The 11,752-nt window shown below is 41.4% G+C and overlaps 1 protein-coding gene across 1 annotated transcript; it reads left to right on the top strand.

Annotated features, from left to right (window-relative positions):
- The first annotated feature begins 1,472 nt into the window (after window positions 1-1,472).
- On the top strand, window positions 1,473-11,656 carry LOC102205321 (amyloid beta A4 precursor protein-binding family A member 3). The gene is made up of 11 exons (XM_005730250.1): window positions 1,473-1,789; window positions 3,726-4,731; window positions 5,070-5,100; window positions 5,201-5,346; window positions 5,579-5,665; window positions 7,328-7,504; window positions 8,522-8,701; window positions 9,571-9,783; window positions 10,443-10,562; window positions 10,772-10,912; window positions 10,998-11,656. Exons 2-11 carry the CDS (start codon window positions 3,739-3,741, stop codon window positions 11,067-11,069), a joined length of 2,160 nt encoding a protein of 719 aa, XP_005730307.1. The 5' UTR covers window positions 1,473-1,789; window positions 3,726-3,738; the 3' UTR covers window positions 11,070-11,656.
- The last annotated feature ends 96 nt before the right edge of the window (window positions 11,657-11,752 follow it).

The raw sequence follows: 11,752 nt of genomic DNA, 5'->3' as shown, positions 1-11,752 counted from the left end.
AGGGAACTTCTGCTGTAAAACTTTTTTCTTTGTCTTTTGTTTTTAATGATTTTGTCTAAAGAATCATCAAAAGAGAAGAAAGGTCAGGCAGGTCACAGTTTGATTCTTGAGGAAACACCAGTGGTAACATAGCCTTAAAGTTCCTGTTTAATGGTCAGCTTCACTCTGGAATACGTCCACCCAGCTTCTTAACTGCTTATCCAGCTCAGTTTCACCAGGAGGCTGGAGCCTCTCCCAGTCTGCACTCTGGAATGGGATTGTAAATGATTGCCTTTAAGACACACTCCACGCAACTGGCTTTAAATATAGCATAGAATCATACAAACTGTGAATATAGTATTGCGTGTTATGAATGTGGTGACTGAGCTGTTTCAACTTCAGTCCCGCATTCAGTCATTTTTAAAATCAGGTTTTTTCCAACGCGTTACGTCCTCGAGTTCACACTGCACTGTATCAACCAGGTTGGTTAATGAGTTTCCCAGGCATTGAAGAGCTGTCACAGAACTGGAGAAATATCTCAGTTTCATTTAAAAAAACAAAAAACAAAAACATTACCACACAGTTACCACTCAAAGTCCAAATATTTGAATGTGGTTTTGTCCGCTAACGATGATGTTTGTATGACTGGTGAAATGAAATAGAATGTGTCTGAAATGTGTGCTAATTTAAATGTAATATAATTTTATATCATAGGAACAAAATTATCTGTTTTTCAAGAAATAAAATAAAATGTTAAATTGTTTGTCTTCTCAGATCATTTAATAACGTACACAAGTTCTCGTGGGGGTAGATTTTGGGCGAAGTTTCCATCCCTTTATTTTGTGCCACTTAACCAGGATCTGAGAAGTGGCAGCAGTCTAACCCCAAAAGGCCAGGCACTCCTGTAAATACATTTGTATAGAATTCATTTATTTATTCATTCATGGGCCAAATTGTGTGTGTGTGTGTGTGTGGCGGGGGGATAAGCACTTGAATTCAATAGCTTTTCATGATGTCTCTTATGTGACCGTTTTAGGTAAAATCCGTTTGAAATATAAACTCAAATGCACGTAAAATAATTGTAAGTTTCCTTCTTTCGCGATCAAAAATTCGACGTTTGATTGAGCGGGACTTGAACGTAAATCCCGTTGACGTCAGCGTAGGTGAGCGTTGCTTTCATGTGCTAAAGAACAATAAAATAAATGAGTTTGTAACTACTACTACACTCCTACATATAAGATTAATATTTTATTCTGCCACATTAGACCCCAATTCTGCATAAACTGTATTTATAAACACATTCATATAATATTCCAATTACTTCTACGTCGTTAGGTTTTTGTAAGTGTCGTGTGTTTAATTTGGTTAAAGTACAGGGTTTTTTTGTGATCAGTTGTTTAGAAATTTGACTGTAGCCCTTCGTGGTCCAGTCATTTGTGTAGACTTGCACAATTTGCAAAAGAGGAAGAAGAAACTAAAAGAAGAACAAACTATCTCGTGGCGATGTGAGACGCTGCGGTAGCACGTGAACGCAGCACGACTACAGAGTCAGCCGAAAAATAAAAGCTGTCAGTCGGCAACAGCAGCAACAATGAGTGGCAAACTCTGCTTTAAACACTAAAAGTGTCTCATCTTCGGAGTATGTGACATTGCTGAATTTAACAGTGTCGGTATTATTAGTATGAAGAATAAAACGAAGCCAGAGTTTTGGAAAACGTTCAAATTCCAAACCACGTCAACTCATCTGTCGTGGCACCTACGGGAGTCTGAGTGTGGACACAAAGAGCGCGACAGAGATTTAAAATATCAGGTGAAAACTTCTCTTTTAGCCGCTTGTACTCTCATATTTTGATTGAATTGTTGAAATATTAGTACTGCTGCTGTTAAGCAAATGCTAGCTTTGCTGTTAGCCTGAGGCTGCTTCAACTGCTAACTTCGGTTAGCCAAACTCACGTCTTTCTCGCACCCTGAAAATAATTTTCGCTTGTTTGTGTGTTTTACCCTGCTGTCAGTTGTTTGCACTACCGCGCCAGTGTTTTTAATAACATGCCATGATTATCTGATCTAACGGTGGATTATTCACGCCATGAAAGATGCGTCGTCGAAAAGATCTGATCTGTGTGCTTATCTGTACAAGAAGGAGGGATCATAAACTTTTCTTTAATGCACGGCACTGCCAGATGGATCACGTACATGTTAAATATAGTAAAAGACTTAAATATAGTAGCTGACGAGTCCCGAGTCTTGTTTATTAAAAACATTTTACCAGTAAGGACCATATTTAATAAATATGGCATTTATTAAATTAGGTTTGGTGTGTTTTGATATTACCATGGTGCTAATCTTTATGGTGTAATAAATTACACGATTACATGGTTGTTATTTATAGTTGTTTGATAGTTTTTATTTCTAAGATTACATGGATGTGAAGGACTGTGCTCCCTGAGCCTGTTGGATGTTGCACTATAGGCCTGCATGCTCTTCGAGTGCATGATGTTTTCTATAAGCCTGAGACGGATTTTTCTATTTCGGTGTTTGTGGGTAAACGAGGACAAGAGGGTGCATAGATGGTGCATACTTTTTCGCTAAGGCAGTCATGCTGATGCAGCCTGGAAACTATAAACACACTGTGTAGATCTGATATTTAATAACAGTGTTTTGGAGGTAGCTCATGTGAATTGTGAGTCTGGTTGAGGCTCGGCATAATTTATTTGTATTGTTAGGCAGAGCTGCTCTGCAGTCATGAGGTATTTTAATGGAGAGAAGCAACAGATAAGCAAGGTACAAAATACAGAAAGCAAGAGCTAATAATAATTTTGAGCACCATGTACCCCACAAAGTAACAACGCTATGATTTGTTCTTCTGAGTGATGGCTTCTGGAACAAAGCTATTTTTAAACATTGTTGTTTTACACAAAACTATCATCAAGAAGGAAGAACTGAAACTTACAATGGAAAGGGTACGATTCGTCAAGAAAAATTAAATCGGCGAACCACTGTAAGTGTCTGGTGTTCAGGGATGCTGTGGTTCACCAGTCAGCATGTTGGACCACTTCTGTCCTTTACAAACCTCGAGCCAAGACAAGGATAAAGCAGATTGCAATAAGAGCACATTAAAATAAAGTCATAATGATTCTATCAGTGTAGAAATGATAAAGCTTTCTTAATTTGCTTTGAAATTCAGCTACTGTTCCAAGATATTTATAACACTGAACATGTTCCACCATCTGACCTTTAATGGATGTGACCTCTTGTACAGGAGTGCATTTCTTAGAGTCAGTGACATATCTTAGATATGTTTAATTAATAAAGGTGCGACTTGTCGTCATCCTGGAGCGGACTGACAATAACTGAGTCGTCTGCACTCTCTAAAATGACCCTGATCTCAGATCTGCTTTGATCAATATTTGTGTACAGGATAAAAAGATAAATATGGAGCCAGCCAGACTCTTTAAGTAAAAAAAAAAAATCAATAATTCAGATTTTTATTGTAATCAAACTGTTCTAAAAGCTTTCTGATTCAAATATGAGGCTCAATTGTATTGAAGGCTGATGAAAAATCAACAAGCAGTAATCGTGCATGAGCATCTTTTCCCTCCAGCTTTTTAATAACCAGGTTCAACAACGTGCCATTATCCACTCCTGTGTGTGGAAAACTGCATGGGGATAGGCGCTTGCTCAGTTTGGCTTAAAATCTCTGACTTCACCAGTTGTTCAGCTCAGTAATGCCAGTTTTTCTCTGACAGGCTTTCTTACAGAATGGACTCAGACTGCCTCCCTGCATCTGCAGACTCCCTGCTGTGTGATCCGGTTCCTGTTCATGGAGCCTCGGGGGTTGAGGTCAGCAGTCTGGCTGCAGTAGCTCTGCCAGGTTCAGAGGCAGAGGATCTGGATTCGTACAACCTGATCGAGCCTCCACCTTTAGACTGGAGGTCAGACACCTCTAGCGAAGCTGGTTCAGCAGACGATCTGGATGATGCCAGCCTTCCCACCTCAGCTGACTGTCTCGACAAGGCAGATCTGGGTGAGTCAGTATCGCTTCCTTTGGTTGAGAAAAACATTTTGACTCCAGTCGACGTGAACCAGCTGGATCTTGTCGGAAACGTTAAACAGCCTGCTGAGGATGTCGAGGCGAAATCGACAGACGAGGCTGAAGCAGGTGCGGGAGTATTGAGGGCTGAGGGCTTTAAGGACGCAGAGGAAGATCAAGCAGTGGTGACATTGGGGGATGTTGATCTCCACAAGAACAAGAGAGGTGAAGAGGAGGCTGCTGAAAGGAGATCAAATGATGAAGACCATATGCATATCCACACCCTGCTCAGTCAGCTCCAACTAATGGAGGAAGAGCCGCATCCCAGTCATCGGATGCCATCAAATCATCATTACTCTAGGCGGTCTGAGCTGGAAGCATGTGCTCCTTCTTCAGTAAAAGAGGACAGTGCTGAAACCAAAGGACTGCTCTTCTCTGAAAGCCACCAGAGAGACCTGCTGGGGATGCTGCAGTGCACAGAGATAGGCGCAACACCCCGCCCTACCTCTCTGCCGCACAGAGGGGACGTGGACGCCGTGGTGTCAGTTTCCTACAGCCAGGAGGATGCACAGAGGTTCTGGAGGCATCACGGGAATGGTCAGCAACAACGGCACAGGGATGACTCCCTCACTTCACTGCCTGATGATGAGTATCCCGAGCCAGTGTGGATGAAGCTGGGAGAGCAGCCTCCAGAGGAAGAAGCTACTGCAGAGAGCGAGCAGGTTGGTGCTGTTACTAAAACTAAGGGTGGAGACGTTTGGTCATCCATCGTTTTTGTTATGATGAGTTAACTAATCCAATATTTGCTCTTTTTTTTTTTTTTCCAGCTGATTAATGAAGCTATATAATGTCAAAAATAACACAGTCATCACTGGTTTCCAGAGCTACCACACATCTGTCCTGACTTCAGCTGTCTTTGTTCTCTTAGCAACACTAAAACGATAATCAGAATACTTTTTTTTTCCTACCACCAGCTAACCCATCACTGAACTTATCTGAAGTACTTTCAGTTTTTCATGGACTTAAATTCACTAATTTGCTGTGCGTGCCTTCTTTGCAGAGTGCTGATGACCAGCCTTCATATAAAGATGGTGAGTCACTTCAGTGTGCTTCTTTTTTATTATTATTATTATTATTCACTGAAATTTGACATTTGTCAAATATCTAATGTAATATGTGCTAATGTTTTAGTGCCTGGTCCTTGTGATCCTGAAGACCTTTTGGATGGAGTGATTTTTGGTGCCAAGTATCTTGGCTCCACTCAGATCAAATCAGAGAGGAACCCGTCTACAAATGCTCGTATGGCCCAGGCTCAGGAGGCTGTGGACCGAATAAAGGTGCTTTAAAAACAAAATAACCAAATATGCACCTTTTATCATGATCTGGCTGTGCAATGCATTGGTTGATGATGTTAAATCTGGTTTTATAGTTGCAGTGAAGGATTTTTTTTTTCTTATTAAACATACCTGTTTTAAAGTAGGTGGGATGTCATTATTAAGTTAAGGATAGACATGTGGTGTACCTGTCCTCTAAGGTTAAATATGAGAGTGTTTTCTGTGGTTCTTTTAGGCTCCAGAAGGAGAGTCCCAACCAATGACAGAAGTGGATCTGTTCATTTCTACTCAAAGAATCAAAGTGCTCACTACTGACACGCAGGTACTGCACTCATCTGACCACATACATTCATTTTCCTCTCTTGTATCTCCTCATATCATAAGACCTCACTTCTCTCTAAGACTGTAGACCTACCTGGGGCCTACCAGGCTCCTGTCCTGTGGAATTAGCACCCAGTTTGGATTCGAGAGACAGAAACAGGCTTTAAACTGTTAAAGCTCATAGTTTGATGATGGATCAGGTGACCCTGAACCATCCCTTAGTTAACGCTGCTGAAGCACTGAGCATTTTCCTCTCGCCTCCTGTCACTCCTGCTTATACATCACTACTGCATGCCATTAGTTTTGTCTTCTGTCTCTCTGTTTCGTTCTGGTTTTGGCCGCCCCTTCTTGAGCATTGTTCTGTCGGAGGAGGTCTCTTCCTGGTAAAAGGGATTTTTTCATTCCCAGTGTCGCCAAGGGGGTCATCAGATTGTTGGGGTTCCACCCTAAATCTGCACCGTCTTTAACTTATAGCATAAAGCATTTGGGGGAAAATAGTGTCACTTGACATTTTACACAATAATTAAGTAATAGTTTTATATATTGTACGTATCATGCAAGAAATGTCTCTGGTAGCACTAAAATCCGATGATGGATTTCAGCGAAAGTTCAGTTGATTCTTGGTTTCATGGAACATGAAGACAAAAACCTAAATGTACTCTGAGAGAATGAACTTTAGCTAAATGTGTTAAAAAGTTGTCAGACTTGAGGTTGTAAACATCTGAAAACATACCCAACACAGCTGGTGACTTTTTATTACACAAAGCAGCATTGCACTCCTTGATGTTCATATTCAAGCTGAGCTCTCGCTGCAGGAATCCTTAATATAGAATTGGGTGGTGATTTAATATGAGGCCTCTAGTAGAAGCTATTTTTTTTCTACTGAATTGTTAGGAGAGTAGAAGTAGGTCATCTACTGTCATTGCTCCATTTGCATTTGCTCCATTCTGCAGTGATGGATGTGAAGATGAATGGTTTTCTTATTCAGTGTTTTTACTTCCAAGCGATATATGTTTATTATCCAAAGTTGTCATTTAGGACACAGATGAGGCATAAAAAGTAAAATGAAAATTACATTTATAAATTACTTTGATGTAAAACAAAGACAAATATTTGTGGAAATTGCACTTCTGATTCACGTAAAGAACGCTCCACCAGCTTCCATGTTAACAAACAACAGTCTTTACTTTCATTTTTTCAGAATTCTCATCCAAGTTAGTTTCGGTCCTGAATTAATCTTAGGCGCCTGCCTGGTTTGTGGTTTGCCTTCGGTCTGTATGTTTGTCTGCTAGGTCAGTGGTTTGGTACATTAACTTGATAACATATTTGGCCTGGAGAAATGGTTTTGATGAGGTGAGGGTGCACAGACAATCCTGCTTTGCTTGAAGACACAGAATGAGGAACTTCCTTAATTTCAAATTTACTTTGATAAAGGCCTGGGCTTCCCTTTGGGATGTGCTCTCTCAAACACACCAATCTTTATCATATAATTCCTGTAGTTCTGTAAAAATGTCTTTAACAAGAGAGGCTTCTAAGAGGAAAAATGTTAAGTAATACCTATCTGCAGGAGGTTTAAACTCTATGCTGGTTCCAAACCAGACCTTCGTGCTCCCTCTCCCTGTCTTTGTTTCTTATCTTAACCACTGTCATGTCCTGTTTGCAGGAAGCCATGATGGATCACGCTCTGCAGATGATCTCTTACATCGCTGACATCGACAACATCGTGGTCTTGATGGCACGAAGGAAACGTAAAGGGCAAGATGGTGACACCGACTCAAACTCTTCGTCATCATCTGCAAAGAAGTGCTTGATGATCTGCCATGTGTTCTCCTCTGAGGATGTGAGTCAGTCAACTGGAGGGTTTTATATGGTGTTCATATACTAGAAGTGTGCAATCAGCATGATGCTTCCCTTCTTAGCACTCATATTTTGATTTCTGGATTCCAAGCAGAGCTTTTCAGGAAGCTTGGTTGCTGGCCAAACAGCTCATTTACAAGTCCAGCAAGGCCTCATTGTTATATTGGGCTTTCATTTCTAATTACACAGTTTTGCTGCATGGTTACTGCATGTTTAAACACATTAAGCATGCCGTAAATAAGGTACATGGTGAAATATATGGCATTAAAATGTGTCTAAGATCGTTAAAATTGACATTGGACTCTCCCAGAGCCCGTTTGAACTCTTCCAGATTTCCTAGTCACATACTTTTGCCCACAGACTGGTTACCGCATGTCCTTGCGGAACACCCTCACTCAAATGGCAGCGCAGTATAATGTAAATAGATGTAGCGTTCAGTATCTTGGCATCTCCCGCCCTGCACGCTCTTGCATCTCTTATTAAATTGCCAAGTCGGTTGCTGACAGCAGTTTCAGCTTCAGCTTGGCTGGCCTGGTTTCCTTCCTCAGACAACCACTGAGTTCTCCTCAATGTCAAAACCGTCTGGCTCTCGTCCCAGTTTCCCAGTTGGCGACACTGAATGGGAGGAAGAGCTTCCTTTAGAAGCTAATTAGCTCTGGGTTGCTGAAGGCTGTGACCGCGTCTGCTCAGAGCTTTTTCAAACTGAGCTTATTTTCCGTGTTTAAGATCATTTCAAAATACTTTCATTAACTCATGTTTACAGCAGATGCTATATGTGTGTGTAGCAAGAACTTCTCAGAGAAATTCAGATAAAATGCATTAAAGATAGTGTTTTGTGTTGATGCTCTGGTATCAAGTTGTATGACCCTTTGGCTGCTTGTCTTTACAAACGAACACATTTGTTTAACAAATGCCCCTAGCATTTAAATGTAGAGTAGACACGACTGTAACAACAGTGCTGAACCCTGATTCAGTTTTGTCTGTCTCCTCCTGTTTGCAGGCTCAGATCATAGCCCAGGCTATCGGGCAGGCGTTTGGAGTGGCTTACCAGCAGTTCCTCCAGGCCAACGGTATCAAGGCCAGCGATCTGAGGCCCGGCGAGTACAGCGACTACCTGGAAAGTCAGGAACTCTACAACGGAGACTTGGCCCACTTCTCTGACTCTCAAAACCTCAGAGAAGTAAGCAGGAGGGATTGTGGTTGCAAGGCCACCCACACAAAATACAGCTGACTTATAATTTTGGCTTGTGTAGTTAAAGGACTAACCAAGGCAGCACACAGAGCAAATTAAAGGTGCAGGAGAGAGTGCAGGCAGGGTGGAGCAGGTGGAGACGAGTGTCAGGGCTGATTTTTGACAGGAGGATAGCAGCAAGAGTGAAAGGGAACGTTTACAAGGAGACCTGCTATGATGTATGGTTTTGAGATGGTGGCACTGACTAAAAGGTGGAGCTGAAGGTGCTCAAAGTTTCACTGAGATAGACCAGTGACTAATTAGCCAACGTGTTCAATTTATTCCAAAGCAGGCCCCCCTTTTACTGCAAATCATGTATCAAAATGCCCAAATGTGTCATCATGTTGTCTTAAAGTAGCACAAAGGTAGATTTGGCAAATTTGCAAATACCTGTTTGAACAGGTATTTTCAACACAAGAGTCAGAACCGTGCAAGATGCATTCACAAATCTTTAAAGGTGTGCAGCAGAGTTTTAAAGCAAAGACTGGGTTTGTGGGTGATTATGGTCTGACAGCTTGTGATGGGATCAGCAGGTGTGATCCCATCACAAGATGGTCTGCAGTTTGCTTCAGACTTCACACTTCAAAGTGTGTGTTTTATATATGCACAGCTGTTTGTTATTTATATTATCTGCACCTCATCTATTATTTCCTTATCTCGTCATGTTGTTTAGAAGTGTGCAGGGGCTTTCCTTTAGTGGTTCTAAGTATTAATAGAAGGTGTTGCAGGAGAGAGAAAAAAACAAGCCAAAAAAAAAACCGAGCTCTGATTAAAACAACCACTGATATATTACAAGTCTCTCTGTGTCTGTGGATCAGGTAATCATGACCAAGGCTCCGGGGGAGATCTTGGGACTGGCGGTGGTTGAGTCGGGCTGGGGCTCTATCCTCCCCACAGTGGTGGTGGCCAACCTCCTCCACGGAGGCCCGGCTGAACGCTGTGGTGAGCTCAGCATCGGGGACCGCATCATGTCCATCAATGGGACAAGCCTCGTGGGTCTGCCCATCACCACCTGCCAGAACATCATCCGCGTAAGTAGGACACACAATGACACAAACTTCAAATTTCAGTGGTCATAATAAAGCTGAGAAGAAAGGCATCAACAACAACAAAAGAAACATATTGTGCTGCAGATTAAATGCCTTTATTGTGCTGTATATGCAAGTTAGGATCACCAGGTGGCACTGTAGGTCCACACAGGACCAACATTAGCATCTGTCAACTTAAACTGTTAAAGCAAAACTTGCTGCTGATATTCAGTGTTTCAAACATTTTCGTTGTTTCGAGTTGACAGAAGTTTATACCTTTGAAACACTTAATCAAAGACACAATACGATAGTTACTTAATGCTGTGCAGTTTATCAACTTTAGTTTCCTTTATAATTTTGGCCTCCACTGATCATTAAACTAAAGTAATGAAGTTAAACCCTTATTGTGCTGCAATCCCTGGTTTCACCTTCCTGCACATACTTTTCCTTCAATTTGACCCCAATAAAATGTCCAATGTTAGGCTTGTAATGATGAAAACATGTCGTAAACGTTCACAAAAGTTATTACAAAAAGAAATAACTTTTGGTGAAAAGGTACACTTGGGTGAATGGTTTGAATATTTTCCTCAGTAAAGTTTTACTGCTCTAACTCTGGATCGCGCCTCCCTTTTTGTTGTTTCACCTTTTTTTTCCCCACTTAGGATCAGAAAAGCAAGAAGTATGTGAGGCTCAGCATCGTCCACTGTCCTCCCGTCACCATGGCAATTATCAGGAGACCAGATCCGAAATTTCAGCTGGGCTTCAGCGTGGAAGATGGCATTGTACGTCCGCATCCATATTTCACATCTGTCATTATGTGACGTACCCCTTCAGCTTGGCGCTGAGCCTGCAGCAACCAGCAATAGAACAACAGTGTTTTTACCAGATAGCTTTAAGAGATTAACGTGTTTGGATTAAAAGGTCAGTAGCACTCGGTACAAGTAAATTATTCTGAACTATAAACATGCAGTTTTCTGTCCTTGGGTTGCAGATTTGCAGTCTGATGCGGGGTGGTATAGCAGAGAGAGGAGGAATCCGCGTCGGGCACCGCATCATTGAAATCAACGAGCAGAGTGTCGTTGCAACGCCCCATGATAAGATCATCCAGATTCTGACAAACGCTGTAGGGGAGGTGAGACGTAATCTAATGCTTACATTCACAATAACATAATCAAGTTCATTACACTTTAAAATGAGACTTCTCTCTGTCTGTGCAGATCCACCTGAAGACGATGCCAGCTTCAACGTATCGACTGTTAACAGGACAAGAGCAGCCAGTGTTTCTCTGAGCACTTCCTGTTTCACCTGGACAAAAATTCTTCAGTATTCAAACTTCATGAGCTTTTGCCAAACTGAAAATATTATGCAAGTGTGTTATATGCTGTTGTGACACCACTGAAAGCTGCAAACCGGATCAGTTTTGCATGTTTTTAGGACAATAAGAACATCTGAATATGAAAGTGCGATTTTAAAATGACAGGGATAGATAATAGCTCTTCATTTGTATTTATCACATATTTACATTTCAGGCAGTAGCTGAGATGCAGTAATGCTTTTTTTACTTTGCTTACGTACTTAGTGGTGAGCAGCGTCAGAAACACTGTACTTCATTAGTCTTCCAGCCTGTCGTGTGGTACCAGTGTGCCTGAGGTAAATTTGCTTGAAGAGGGGGACCTCGCTGAATCAGGACAAAGGGTCTGTGGCTGTCATTGTGATGTACTTCCAGCCCCTCACATGCACATACACTAGCTTCTCTGACTGTGTCGAACATGAAGCAGATATGCAACATTAAGAGACTGCCTTATTTGATAGAGAGATGCATATATTTTTAAGATTTTACTGTTCTCAACATTCATTAAAATGATCTATAAGAAAATATCTTGATATGCTTTATTGAATCATTGATGGTCAGACGTTTACATAAACTCATCACAGGTATAAATGTTGTGGTAATTTTGGGCTTTGAATTGAT

Source organism: Pundamilia nyererei, unplaced genomic scaffold (genome assembly GCF_000239375.1).
Source record: "Pundamilia nyererei isolate P.nyererei 1_Seehausen unplaced genomic scaffold, PunNye1.0 scaffold00036, whole genome shotgun sequence".
Taxonomy (NCBI): domain Eukaryota; kingdom Metazoa; phylum Chordata; class Actinopteri; order Cichliformes; family Cichlidae; genus Pundamilia; species Pundamilia nyererei.
Note: the sequence above shows the minus strand (reverse complement) of the source record. Positions and strands in the feature narration are given on the sequence as shown.